Here is a 15174-nt window from a genome sequence, read left to right as displayed (position 1 = left end):
TAATCCAGAGTTTCTAAAGATATAAGATTGATTTGGAGTTTTCTCCCCTTTTGGCGATGAACCATTCATTAGAAGTGCTGTTCAGGGTCCATGTCCACTTGTTGATATGGCCTTTGTTCACAGACTTGAAAGGTTACAATCTTTTGTATCTTATTGCCCTGACAGAAAGAGTTATCCCCGTCTGGGACATGTTACACATTGAGATTTCATCCATGGGCCTCTGCCACTGTTTGGGAAAGCAGCCTTATTTACTGGAGAATCACAGCTGCTCTGTGGTGTTGATACTTCTCGATAATCCTTCACCTCAGAACCTAGAGTTGCCTCAAAGTAACGAAGAAAAAAATCAAACACTATATAATAGATTTTTTACAGCCTGGCTTGTGTTTCCTGTTTGCTTTGAATTACTGTTTGTTTTTATAGATCAGATATGTAATTCCAATGACGTTACAGGACAGTACGGAAACTCCACTTTCAGTTTTGGCAACAGCCTTGAGAGTTTAAAAATAATATAAAATAGTTATTACTTTTATGACTGTCTTTCGTTTTTAAGAAGCTTTCCTTTTGAGAAGGAACACTGTACCTGCATACAAATGTATTTATCGCGTTTTCATCTGAGAATTAGCAAGGCATGGAAAAGATAAATATGTTCTTGCCACAGAGAGAACTAATCTCCCCACTCAGACAAAACTGAGTCTACAAATCCAGATTATCTCAGCAAATGATCTTATTAAAATATATACATCACCATGCTTTGACAGCTTCTTTAACGTTTGATTGACTCTGGGGCCCACTGAGGAGATAACTATCTGCTTTTTAATGAAGGTTTAAGCGTTATGTTTCACTGTTGCCGTGGTAATGGCTGGTTTTATTGCTGCTGTTACAGAAGACGAATATTAGCAGGGAGTCGTCTGTTCCTTTACGATAAAAAAAAAGAAGTAACTGCAAAAATTGCAGTGTTTGCAATAATAATGAAAATATTTAGTGTGTAATGCCCTTAAATACATCTGATTCTAAAGAGGTCATAAAAGTATTGCTTGAATTTCCATATTCCACATATTTCAAGGGAAACTTGGTGGCACATACAAGGCTGAAGTCTTGGTCTGTTACCTTTAAGGATACGGTGCTGTGTCTGGACTGTGTCACAAATAGAATTAGACTCTCTGACAGGACAAGTACTGACCACATCACAAATCTATGCAGTCCAGCACGGCTGTGAATGTGTAAAACGTTTTAAATTACCTGCATTATTTATCACCACTCACGCTTAAGTAAAGCATAACAAAGTTATCTTTTTGCAAAGTGCAGGAGAACTATCTGTCCGCAAGTGCTTGAGAACAATGGGGCTATGGGAGGCTCTTGTCATTAGAAGTCTTGTTTGTTAAATCTTGCTTAGCTTGCCAGCCTTTTGATCATTTTTCACACAAGCAGAATCTTATTATCTCTTTTCCTATCCAGTGTGTGGAGGCAACGACTTTCCATCAGAGATATGCAGGTGTGCTGTGGAGTTCTGGAATAAGCCAGAGAGAAAACTAAGTAAATTATAAAAGATTTAATTGTGAAAAATGACAATTTGAACCCACAACCATCTACTTATGAGTCCAGAACCCCGCCCAAATAGACCTTATGTATTACTAGGTAACATAGCACTAAATGGAGGGTTGAACCTGTATAGGAGCTGTAAAGGCCATTCAGTGAAAAAGAATATGAATGGAATGTGGCACTGTTCAAATGTAGTAATATACAACATTTCTTGCGATTTGTGGGAGCCCTCAATGGCCACTATTTCATTGTTTTACTAAAATAAGGAAATAAGCAAGTAACAGGCCAAACTCTTTCAGAATATAGTTAATTTTTGCTTAACATATGTGAACTGATATCGAAATGAGTTCCTGATTTTGAAAGGCAGCAACAATAAAACGTAGGCCGTGATATCATTTTTGACGCCTTATTTTTTAAACTAAATACATTTGTTTAGTTTAGGCCTACTTATTGGCTCAACAGGTTCATTGTGTCTCATTTTCATTTTATGTAAATTTCTGAAAACTGGGGCAATCTAAGATTTTAGGAACTGGCTTCTAACTTTCTTCTAGTTTTGCTTCTTGAAAGAACTGTCTTGTCACAAATGCCGTGTACGAATACATGCCTTTCAAGGTTGGGAAAATTTCCATAATCCTGTCTAGGCTGACAGGGTTTTGCTTCATGCAGAAGTGAGCACAATTGAAACTTTATACATTTATATCGAGACCCAGGAATGACCCAGCAATGACCATTGTATGGACAACTTCAGAGACACCTTTTAATCTAGCAAGTACGTCTTTGGAAGATGGGAGGAAATCGAGCGCAGTTGTCAACAACTCAAATAAATCTGGGTTCCACTCGGAGGGTAGAGCTCCTGAATAAAAACAATACGAACAAACACACACTTGTCCATGTAAACAGTTTATATGGTTGTATTGAAATGGATATATACAAGGTTTGCTCTCTTTAGCACTGTCAAGTGAAATGTGTAGGGAAGACCTGGTGAATGATGTTGAGAATGCCTGAGTAATGTGCCCACAGTGCTTCTACACAGCACTGTGATCGTGAGTCCTTCCTCTTCACAGGCCATTTCAATTCTCTTTATTTTAAAGTCTCATAAGCAACGTTGCACATTTTCCTTTCTCGCAAACGATTGTTCATTGTAGACTACACTGAGTGTACAAAGCGTTAGGGATGCCTTTCTAGTCTTGTGCTGCACCCCCTTTGGAGCAGTCTCGGTTCGTTGGGGGCATGAGGTCAGCAAGGTGTCAATAGCGTTCCATAGGTGTGCTCGCCCATGCTGACTCCAGTGCTTCCCACAGTTGTGTTGGGTTGGCTGGTACTGGATCTCTACTCCGAATGGCTCGTTCCACCTCTGCCCACTGATGTTCAAGTAGATTGAGATCTGGTGATGGGGCAGAAAAACTGCAAAAAAGCCGAATGTTTGCAGTTTCTTGTTTTTCGCTGAAAGAGGTTGAACTCTGTAAGGCTGTCAGATGCCATACCCCATTCGTGTGAAGGTGCGATGAGTTGTACATTCTTTTATGGGTCTTTTGGCACCAGTGTTGTACTGGACTGTCGGGTGACTAACTGTAGACCGTGTGTTGATCTGCACGGTTTGTGTCGGCCTTCTTTCACCTCTTTCATGGATGAGCCGTTTTCCACCCCTGGCTTGCTGTTGACTGGATGTCTTAGGGGTGGCGGACAATTCCAGATGACCACGGGACACTGTTGAACGTGAAAAACATAGCAACACTCAAACCAGCGCGCACCTACTATCATACCCAAGGACACAAAAATCTTTTTTTACTGTTCTCCCTCACATACATAATCTGTGTCTCAATTGTCTTAAGCCTTAAAAATCCTTCTTTAATCTGTCTCCTCCCCTTCAGCCACACTGATTGAAGTGGATTTAACGGGTGAAATGAATTAGGGGTCATAGCTTTCACCTGGATTCACACGGTCGGTCTATTTCAAGGAAAGAGCAGGCGTCCCTAATGGTTTGTGCACTTAGTGTTTGTTGAACATTTTACTGATTATATTTCAGGTTTTATAAACACATGGTACAGACAGTGTATAGATTTATTTTACTCAAACACTTTAAGACACAAATCCATCTTAATTACCTTATGCCAATAGTCAGCAGAATAAATATGCTTATCTTACAGTGAGGATGTGAGCGAGAGAAGGTGTGTGGTGAAAGGTGGCCTTTGTGTTGCTTCTCATCTTGGCACTCAGCTGGGTACATTTGTCGTGCTGCTGCTGACCATGCTTGTGAAAATGAGAAAAAGCTGTGTACTAAATGAAAAAAGTGGCATATATTGCATTCAAAAATGTCAAAAATAAGAGTATGTGAATCAAAAACTGCCTGTACATAAACAGTCTTTTGTTTAAATGATTGTTAGAGGTGGTGTTGGGTTTTGTGTGCCAAACAAGATTTTTGCTAAAGCAAGTGGGCCTTAGGTTGGAAAAGACTGGGAAACATTGGGCTAATCAATGCATGTGTGGGAATGACATGCAAAGCACCGATTGAGCTTTTTTCCTGATAATTTAATATTTAAATCCCATGAATTTCATCTAGGCAAGAGGTATCCAAATAGCAGTGACATTTACTTTAATTGAAATGTAAACAAATATTGTTTGCAAAAGACTGGGATAGTAAGGTTCAAGTTCAGAACATGCTGTTTAAGGTGTATCAAGCTGGAGAGTACAGTATACATAGTTTCTTTCCCCCTTCCGGCAAGTTTGTCTAGGTTTTATTATCACTAGCTCTTCGATAAATGTTGTAGAGTCCAGAGGAGAAGGACGAGGCCGAGCAGACCAGCGATGCCAGCAAGTCTGAAATCAGCCTGGTGTACGAGATTGCGCTGAAGAGGAACCTGCTCGTCAGTTTTGAGGTGAGCACCATCTTTGGGAGCAGAAGAACTGACGCCAGGCTAGCTTTCAAGTAAATCATGTGGTCCAAACGCATTTCATGTGCGAAGCAAGGAACGTTCCCTTTTCCAGTGAAGGAAAAAGCAATTTATTCCGAAGATGCAACTGGATAGGATCAGATATTATTGATGTAATGGTTTGTTCTCCATAATTCGGAGCGGTGTGGTGGCTCTGTGGCTAAGGATCTGCGCCTGTGGCTAGAAGGTTGCCGGTTCGTATCCCGCAGCCGGCAGAGGAATCCTGATCCGTTGGGCTCCTGAGCAAGGCCCTTAACCCCAACTGCTCCAGGGGTGCTGTACACTGGCTGACCAAGCTTCTCTTCCTGTCTGTGTGTCTCATGGAGAGCAAGCTGGGGTATGCGAAAAGATGAATTCCTAATGCAAGAAATTGAATATGGCTAATAAAGTGATCTTATTTTGAATTTTATTTGGTCTCATCTCTTACAAGAGTTACAGATGGAAATGCATCTAGCAGCGCTTCCAGAAGAATTCTTTACATGTTTTTGTACAGCTTATTTCCCTTCTAAAATCCCCCTTTTGCCAGAGGAAGTGAAACCCAATCGTGTCCTACCTGCTGTGTGTCTCCTGTGCTTTACTCACACTGCATGCTGGAAGATGTAAGCTTAACAGGACTGAAAAGGAGGATAGGTGCATTGATGAAGGTTATACGATTCTTTCTTGTTTGTTTATTTTTATGTTTGCCAGCCTAGGTGTTAAAAAGGCTGGAAGGCTCTGCCTAGCTTGCCTGTGGTTTGTCTTGTTGCAAGCCTGTGTTAAAACACAGTACTGTCAAAAATTCTCAAATAAAATGGAAAGAAGGGTAAATGAAGGGTTACAAACATCAGGAGGTCATTCAACCCATAAAGCCCAATTGGTTGTCATTAGCTGAGAGATTTGAGGATTTATGCCAAGCTGTTTCGTGGAAGATCTTGTTCCATGTTCCCACAACCCTTTGTGGAAAGAAGTGCCTCCTGTTTAGGAAAGTGTGTAGATTACAAAATCATACATCAGTCCTATCTTTGAATCCCCTCTGTTTTTAGAATTGGTTAATATGTACGTATAATACATCTAGAAGTATAGCTGTTAGCATCACCTTTGCCTTGCTTTTTGAGCTCTTGTGTAACATCCTTTTTCATTAACTTCTCCTTACTGCGTTAGACTTGTGTTCCACAGTCCAAGAGAAAGTAATGTTTGCACACAACGTGTGTGCAGACCAGATGAAAAAACACCTCTTTATTTGAGGTACAAAGAATATTGACAAGGACAGGAAATTTCCCAAAGTTCTTAGTGTGCTATGCTCTAACAGTTACAGTGTGCTTAGTTTGGTGGCTTAGTTGACCATCTCTTGAAACGTGCCCCTATGTTTTCATACAGATATGGTAACTCTGAATGCCTTAAGATTGATGGGTAACCTGGCACCCATAGCTATCTTGAAAGTTCAGACTCACAGTTCAGTTCTGTGTCTGTGAAGCCAGTGACAACCAATTATTGCTTCACTGAAGTTTCACTTTTAACGGAGTTACACATTTCCGGAGCTAAAGCCATGTCATGATGGAACCAAAACTTTGCATGGGAGATGTGAAATAAGCTATTCATATGCAGACTTGTCTTTGCCTACATTTTCATGACCTTTGGACGTTGTTTTGGAAAGTGTCTCATCTTAAATATGAGACTATGGGATGTTAGTGGGATATATCTGTATGTTTTAATGTGCCATATGTGCTGAATTTGAGCATTAGAAAGGATATAAATGAGAAGAGCTCAGCCGGTCCATCTTGTGTGGCTAGCACTTCAGAGGGGCTTAAACAGCTGTTCTCTTGAAGGATTCCCTGGAATCAGCTTCATCGTCAAGGCTGAGCAGCTTGTTCCAGACACCCACCACTCTTTGCGCGTTTCCTGATTTTAGTTCTAAATTAATTCCATGGTAGCATCCTTGACTTTATCATTCATAATTATTAATCAGTTGCTTATGTTGTAGTGCACGTCTCTCTTGGGAAGTATATACATGTAACTGACCATTTTCCAGACTGTCAAATCGTTCTGTGTCTGCGGTTAATTTACAGTCTGCTCAAACAAATTAGTCTCTCTGGCTTTATAGCTGTCTTACTTAGTTACCCTTTTATCATTGTGTTTTTATCTTTACTTCTGTATCAATTACCAACATTTTCTTCTGCCTTTGTAAATAACTTTTGCATTCATTAGCCCTTACATCTGTAAAAGTGATTAGCTTTTTGAGCACAATTCATCAGCATCTTGTCAGTGGCTAATTAATCCATTGTAAAGCTATTGCTTGTAATGTAAATGTGTGAATGCTTTAATTGGTGCACATTCACTTGTTTTTTCGTTATAGCTTTATTTTAAAAGAAATCAAATTCAGTTATTTGCTTTATTAATGTAGATGTTTTTGTTCTCTAAGAAGTCTGAACCAATCTTTTTTGTACCTTTTATCATACTATATGAAATAGGAAATAGGTTTTTCTAAAAGATCATTTTTATTAAAAATCAAATCTTCTGGCAAAATTAAAAACTGACGTTTTAGGTTCTCTCAGGGAGAGTGAGCAGACATAAATTGTCTGTAAAGGATTTAGTTTCATCACAAAATATATAGAGAGGTCTTTTTCATGTTATTATCCAAGAACCCCCATGTGATGTGCTCAGAAACTTTCCTTGAGGGCAAGTGCATTGATGAAATACACAAAAGATCTATTCTTCAGGGCTTCAACTCTCTGCAGCTAGATATCCAAAGAGCTCGCTAAGCCAAGCCTGTTTAAAGCCTGGAGTCTCGCAGGCTTATTGCTGTGCCATTATTTTTTCTTCTGTAAATGTTTTTTTCTGAGTATAAAGATTACTTAATGACTCTGGATTGCGCTAATTGTGCTTTGTGCTACTTGAACTACAGAATCAGCTACATCAGACAGAATCACAGACACTTGAAGTGGCTGGAGCCAGAGGAATAAATCCAGAATAGAGCATGTGTAAGACAACTTGCATTTGTAGGTAAAAGGCATTTTGCTTGTCGTGTGTGGGCACTCTGGGTTTGGATTTAGATCCCTTCCAGAAAGTAGAAAGTGCAGGCTGTTTCATTTTCATAGGGTTACTGTGTTGGAAAGGCAAGGCATAGATCTCTGGGAAATGTCCTTACATTGTTTCCCAGATCCAGGATAGTGTGGAAAAAGAACAACAGAGAGTTCACTACATAACTTATAATTTTTTCACAGAGCAGGGTGCTTCTGGAAAGTCATTTTATTTGTTTATGCTAACGATATTATTCTGCAAATGTTTCTTTGTGAGGCCACAAGGTCTTCTTGATCCTCGAAGGTGAGGATCCCCTTGAGCTACATCTTTCACCCAAAATGATAACAGAGGGAATGCTCCCGTTGAGTTCAAACTACTGTGGAGTAAATCAGTACTATCACAAGGCTGCCTGAACTCTTATTATTGTTTTTCATCTTGAGCGTGCTTAATAAGAAGGATGTTCTTTTCCAACTTAAGTCATGAACATATTCATTTAACAAGGCTTTTAGAAATCAATGGCATGATGTAAGTGGAACTTATAAAAATATGATAAGAATAGGTTAGGAATTGGGTTGTTTTGCCCGAATTTAAAGACGCAAACCAGGGAAAGAAGATTAAAAATTTGCTGCACTTTATCTTGTGTCAGGCAGTTCTGCCCAACTCATTCTTTGTAGTCACAATTTTGTTGTCACTAACACAATTAATTGCATGTAAGTGTAAAAAAAACATTATTTTTAAACTAATGATGTTGAGCTCTGACGTTCTCTGTCATTTGTTATTCTAAACAACAGAAAAGAAAAAAGAAGCAGCAAGAATCGAAATGCTGACTCACTATAAACTAAAACGAACATCAACACGGAGCTCAAATACATAGTCTTTATCGTTTCAAAATAGGCATTTTAAAAAGTACAAGTAAGGGTTTATTCCCTGCTGTAAAGAGAAGAAAAGCACAATGTTTCTACTGTGGAGCCTTCAACTTCACCCGAGGAAGGCCCCACGGCCGAAACGTTGTGTTTCTTTTCTTCTCTTTTCAGCATGGAATAAACCTTTACTTGTTCCTTTGCAGCCCACGCATGCTGACGCAGCTCCCTGCTTGAACATTTTCAACACTTGATTATTGTTAAAATGGTCATTGTTGTCTAGAAAAGATCTCCTCACCTACATTTACTTCAGCAGTTGTATAGGCTTCTGTGATACTGTAGCAGTATAACAGGCAGTATTATTTCTCACTATTTTGGTGCTTCACCTCAGAAGGTGAAGCTTGGACAATTCTCTCAATATGCAGAGGATCTCAAACCTTGAAGCTAGTGCTAGTTTAATGGATATAAAAACAAATATACGAAAGTGAAAAGTATATAAATTCTCCTACATCCTTTCCGGTGGCCAATCTAGGATAAGTGTTTCTCAGTGCTTGTGTTTGATTAACTAATGACCTTTTACAATCAGTGAGCCTCTTTTATTAATGAATCACCGTTTCCTGATGTATAACACTAGATCTAACCTCCTGGAGGGCAATCCACCTACACTGTTTTTGTTTTAGATTGTTTGATAGATGTGTAAGGCCAAGGAAACTGATAAGGAAGAGGAAAACTAAATGTTTCTTTTTAAATTCTCTTTTCAATTTTGCAGTAGTCTATGGGAAAAAAAATGAAACACCATGCAAGACTTCACTAAGAACCTTTATGCTTGATGAAATGCATTTTTTGTGAGTGGAGTTTTTATGACCTGTTGGATACAGATACATGTATTGAACTATGTGGTGTATCTTTTGCAGAGGTTTTGGCATGTAACCAACACACGTTGCTACTTAACAGGATCCCATCTACTTATTTATTAAATTATACTTGGGCATAACTAAGAGACTCTTCTGTTCTTCTGAAATTCTGAGAAACTGCAGATTTGTTCTCCTGTCCACACAGTTTTTGCATTATCTAGTGAGGCAGTAACAGAGGTTACAGATGCTCATGTATGACTGTACTCCTGAGAAAGACTAGTGCTCGTCTGTCTCCTCAGTCTCAGCAGGCTGTTTGTTTCATAGGGACCAACTCACCATGTACACTCCTTCACCCCCAAACCCTGGACTCGTTTTTCACTAATGCACCTCAGTCTTAGTCCTGATGGATCTGGGTTTAAAGACCATGTCTCTGTTTTAATTAACTATTGGCTTTGTATTCATTGTAAAGACATTAGGTGCTGCCCCCTGTTCTTCCCTGACCATCTTCCTGCAGGAAGGGAGGCAGCTGGCCTCACTGACTCCGCTGTTCCCTTGCAGGTCATCAAGGAAAGCGGCCCTCCGCACATGAAGAGCTTCCTCACACGGGTGACGGTGGGCGAGTTCACAGCGGAGGGAGAGGGGAACAGCAAGAAACTCTCCAAAAAACGGGCAGCCCTCTCCGTTTTACAAGAGCTGAAGAAACTGCCTTTCCTTCCTGTGGTCGAAAAACCGAAACTTCATTATAAGAAACGTCCCAAAACCATACTCAAGGTAAGGGGGTGGAGAGGCAGGCAGATTGTGGGCACAGCTGGGGATTAGGAGGCCACCTGAGGCTTTCAGTTTTGATGCCAGCAGCTATATCACCCTGTAACTCACAGCTTAAAAACCCACTGAAGCTCAGCAGGATTGAGCCTGGTCAGTACCTGGACGGGAGACCTGGGAAAAACTAAGGCTGCTGCTACAAGGGGTGTTTGGGGGGCCAGTAGGGGGCGCTCACCCTGCGGTCTGTGTGGGTCCTAAAGACCCAGTATAGTAACGGGGACACTATGTGGTGATTAAAAATCCAAGGGTGATTCTCGAAAAGAGTAGGAGTTTTACCCTGGCGTCCTGGCCAAATTTCCCATTGGCCTTTACCAATCATGGCCTCCCAATAATCCCCATCTATGAACTGGCCTCATCACTCTGTTCTCCTCCCCACTGGTGTGTGGTGAGTGTACTGGTGCACTATGGCTGCTTTTGCATCATCCAGGTGGGGGCTGCACACTGGTGCTGGTGGAGGGGAGTCCCCATTACCTGTAAAGCACTTTGAGTGGAGTGTCCAGAAAAGAGCTGTATAAGCTTTAGGACTTATTATTAAATAAGGCACTGGTTGGTCTTTGTATGTGGTAAGAAATAGAGGTTAAGCCAATAACGAGTAAATTCAGGTACAATACCTAGGGAACCAGTACGTCTGTTATCATTTGTGCCTGACACTGCTTCCTTGCTCATCCTGTAAAGATGTACAGTACTACACAGGTGCTCATTGCTCTGTCTTATGATTTAACTTCCATTTACTTGTAACATGTGCAGGATGTTTTAGGCCACACTGGGCTCTCCCACAGCACTGTGATGGTCATCCCAGTACTTCTGCCTCTCTTCCTTTTAGCTTCTTGCACTGGAAAGATAAAAGGTGTGTAGCACCATTCTTATTAAAACAGAAAGTACCTGTGCTCATGTGTTCTCCCTGTGCTGTCAGGCCGGGCCAGAATATGGGCAGGGAATGAATCCCATCAGCCGCTTGGCACAGATCCAGCAGGCCAAGAAGGAGAAGGAGCCGGAGTACGTGCTGCTGTCTGAGAGAGGAGTGCCTCGACGCAGGGAGTTCACCATGCAGGTAATCGATCAGTTCACAAGCAGACGCATCCAGCTACAGCTAACACTACAGGGTATTGCATCCCCAGTCAGCTGTTCGGTCGCTTTTACTACGCCTATCTGCTTGCAAAACAAATTATGAAAACATCTGTGAAAAAAGTTTCACTCCATTTTTTGTGTCCCGCAGAACAGATTTTGCTCATTTGTTTGGCTGACTCTTTTATCCAGAGAGCCTTCCGTTTTGCACCTATTTACACAGCTGGGTGTTTTACTGGAACAGCTCAGGTGAAGTGCCTGGGTCAAGGGTACAAGAGCAGTGTCTCACCCACGACCTTCCAGTGATGAGTGCAGAACCCTCACCACTGCTCCCCACTGCTGTCTGGGAGGTGTTCTTATTCCAACATGAAGTAGCAAGGAGGGTGTTGCTAAAATGAATCTGCAAGTGACTTGTTTCTCAGGCCACTGGGAGGTTACAGGGAAGACTAAAGGGGAGACTACATACTGAGGGGGGAATCTGGGACTTTAGTTGTTTGAGTGCTGCTGCTGTTCTGTGGCCACAGACTCTGTTATGTGTGCCTGACTAGGACTAAAGCTAAAAACCGTTTAGCGAGTGGCGTTAGCTGCCAGCCACCACCCACGATGCTGAAATGTTTATGATCTTAGCTTGATGGCAATGGCATTTTGCTGGCCCACAAAAGTGCAGAAAGATTTCATTTGGTAGCTGTTCGCGTTGCACATTTTGGCTTTGATCAGTGCAATAACAGGGCATTGACCGCTTCCCATAAATCTGAATTGTCAGGCTGATCATTTAAACATTTTAATGGCATGTGGTGTCCGCTTCTACAGAGAAGGAAGATTCTGTAATGCTGAGGTACTGAAATAGGCACGAGTAAAGAGAATGAGATCAGAGATGCCCTGAAAGAGGGTTTCTTTTTATCTTGGCTTAACCGCAAATCAGTCGAGTTTGATGAAAATCAAGTAGGATCTGCCGTGTTCATGTGAGTTCATTTACTTGGCAGAAGGTGCCGCAAAACAGTGTTCAGCGTATGGCCTATGTCTCTTTAACTCTAGCTTCCAGCCCAGTAAACTCACCTTTACTGGAGAGCAATGTTTTGAAGTTGAAGCAATACCAATAAAAACTGATTTTGTATTCGTCTTTCAAAGTGAGGTATTAGGCAGTGTTTTTGTGTGTGTTTCTTTTGTAAGTCTCAGTTGCTTCTACAATTTCCACATTGTTCCCTGCTCAAGCTGTCTTTATAAATAAGGTTCTGTTCTTTGGCTTATTTAATGCAGTTCTCCCTATAAATCAATACCTGTGGTTAAATGCAAATAAACCTCAGAGGATATTTTATTTACTTTCAACAGTAAGCGGCCTGTTTCTTTCTCTTTATTTATTACTCTGTAACAGAAGCCACTTGCATTTCCATTTTTTTTTTACTTTGTTCCTTCTCTGATTTGGTTCCACTGCTGTGTAACATACAGGTAGCTCATCTCACCTTTTTTTAAGGAAACTGTTTTCAAGTGAGTGTTGAAGCTTAATGAAAAACGGCCAATAAAGATTCTAAACAAAGAATATGGGAAGGTGTGCAGTGTGGCCTCCAGAGGGCCCTTAGCTGACCTGTCTGTCCTGACACGTCATCCGTTCCGGAACCCCTTGGGACAGGTGTTGAAGAGGGTTCAGACAGTGTCAGCTAGTGCGGAAGCCAGTGGCTTTATAAGGATTCATTCTTCCCAGGAGTTTCTTGTACACAAGTGTCCTTTATAAGGTAATGATTAAACCTAGGGCAACGTATGATTGGTTAAACAGCATCACATGACTATGCTGGAATGTGGTATTAACCAGGGCTAGTAAGCAAATTTAGCCTAATCACCCTTATAAATCACTGCACACCACAACATTCCTGATTTCGGTTAGCAGGAGACATCTTAGATGACAAGTGACCTTCTTTCAGTTATTTCCTTCAGTTATTTATCATCCTTCAAGTGACAAGCCATGTTAATAATGATTACGGCTAATTAAACTTTTTTCAGGACAAGCATCAGATAATGTTGTTGTGACCAAACCAGAGAATTTCCTGTTTTTGATTTTCAGCCCTTACTCTCCCAGATATTAAAAATAGGTACTTTGTGGTCCATAGTCTTTATTTTCAATGGGTGAACTTCATGCAGAGCAGTGTTGGCCATCTAAGGAGAAAAGAAGATGTCTTAAAAGCAGTGACTTTCTTAGGGGTCTTGCTGAAATATTGGTAAAAACAGTAAAAATACAAAAATCCTTCAGTAAGATTTGTCTGCATCTACGTGATCAGCATAAACTGAAAGAATCAGCTTATTCACCCTTCATTTCATGTTATACAATCAATAACCATATTAACTACTGTGCCATTATAAAAACAGCCATTTTCCAAGTTTCTTTACATTTGCAGATGTAAAATAAAATAAATTGCTTTGCCTTCGAAACAAGTGAAGTATGCTTTTGTCGGTCTTGGATGTGTACCAGACATCTCTTTTTTTTTTATAACTGCTGGGGGAGTAATTTTCAATTGCACATTTCAAATAAAGATGTGTCGTTTTGGTGGTTCCTGCTTTCAGGCTGGTCATGCAACTTGACAGCCACTTCCAGTATGCGTGCCAGCGTGTCAGCAGGATCATGCGCCCTGCCTTTGTTTCTCCTGAAGAGGCTAATGGGATTTGCCTTTTGCCTGCTCTAGGTCAAAGTGGGCAGTGAGATAGCCACGGGAACAGGTCCCAATAAAAAGGTGTCCAAGAGGAATGCTGCCGAAGCCATGCTGCTCCAGCTAGGATACAAGGCCTCCACCCCAGCACAGAGTCAGCCAGAGAAGGTGGGCCACCCTGCTGCTTGTTAGTCTCTCATGGTACTTGTTTAATCACTTTCTATTCTTATTTTTTTCTTTATAGACCTTCTTAATGCTCTTAGTGCAGTAGTTGCTTATTATTATCTTTATTAGACTCAGATTTACTTCCCATCTTCTTGAAAAGACATTACCCGTGTGTGGTCCTGCCTGCAATCAAAGACCGAGACCTTGCCTTTGATTCTGAGATCAAATGCTATTCCTCTGCTTGTAAACAGAACCAGAATCGTCCTGTACAGACTGTATCGTAATGAGTCCAGGCCTTGAAGTGCAACCAGAGGATGCTTTTTCCTGTGTTCATTATTGCTGTAGTACACAGGGCGAGATGATTAGGGAGCTAGTGTCCTTGGTCCTGGAGGGCCATCTCTAGTCAGTCTTACAGGGCACCTGTTTTTATGACTGGTAAACTTTGATGAATGAAGGAATTAATCCGTTCATTTAAGAGATGTCCTGGTCCTTGAGGAAAGAAGATTGCATGGTGAATGGTCTCGAAGCTTCTTAATTTAACAAATGGCCTGTTTAATTGATCACAGTGGAATTATTACACATCTTCAGAAAATTATAATTTCACTGGAACTTTGCAGGACCCAGGTTAGAGACCCCTGTACTAACTGGACTGGGGCCTCAGCACCAGGGTGAGAGACCCCTGTACTAACTGGACTGGGGCCTCAGGACCCGGGTTAGAGACCCCTGTACTAACTGGACTGGGGCCTCTGCACCAGGGTTAGAGACCCCTGTACTAACTGGACTGGGGCCTCAGCACCAGGGTTAGAGACCCCTGTACTAACTGGACTGGGCCCTCAGCACCAGGGTTAGAGACCCCTGTACTAACTGGACTGGGGCCTCAGGACCCGGGTTAGAGACCCCTGTACTAACTGGACTGGGGCCTCAGCACCAGGGTTAGAGACCCCTGTACTAACTGGACTGGGGCCTCAGGACCCGGGTTAGAGACCCCTGTACTAACTGTACTGGGGCCTCAGCACCAGGGTTAGAGACCCCTGTACTAACTGGACTGGGGCCTCAGCACCAGGGTTAGAGACCCCTGTACTAACTGGACTGGGGCCTCAGGACCAGGGTGAGAGACCCCTGTACTAACTGGACTGGGGCCTCAGCACCAGGGTGAGAGACCCCTGTACTAATAGTGCTTTTTTTCCTTCAAACATAGCATTGCGCGTTTCTGCCAAAGACTTCAACTTTTGTCTCATCTGGTCATAGAACATTGTCTCAGAAGCGTTGTGGAACATCCAGGTGGGCTTGAGACTTGAGACGTGCA

The 15174-nt window shown here is 41.6% G+C and overlaps 1 protein-coding gene across 9 annotated transcripts in view; it reads left to right on the top strand.

The window, feature by feature from the left end:
• The window catches only part of stau2 (staufen double-stranded RNA binding protein 2), a 115166-nt gene that overhangs the window by 34572 nt on the left and 65420 nt on the right, over positions 1-15174 (top strand). For all 9 annotated transcript variants that reach the window (XR_011189945.1, XR_011189944.1, XR_011189943.1 and 6 more), the window contains exons 7-10: positions 4308-4415; positions 9739-9951; positions 10916-11053; positions 13740-13871. Coding sequence is in view for 6 of the 9 variants with exons in the window: in XM_069191574.1 (XP_069047675.1) it covers positions 4308-4415; positions 9739-9951; positions 10916-11053; positions 13740-13871 (591 nt within the window). In the remaining 3 variants the exon portion in view is untranslated. The remainder of the gene's footprint in view (positions 1-4307; positions 4416-9738; positions 9952-10915; positions 11054-13739; positions 13872-15174) is intronic.

This window comes from Lepisosteus oculatus, chromosome 6 (assembly GCF_040954835.1).
Source record: "Lepisosteus oculatus isolate fLepOcu1 chromosome 6, fLepOcu1.hap2, whole genome shotgun sequence".
Classification (NCBI taxonomy): domain Eukaryota; kingdom Metazoa; phylum Chordata; class Actinopteri; order Semionotiformes; family Lepisosteidae; genus Lepisosteus; species Lepisosteus oculatus.
Note: the sequence above shows the minus strand (reverse complement) of the source record. Positions and strands in the feature narration are given on the sequence as shown.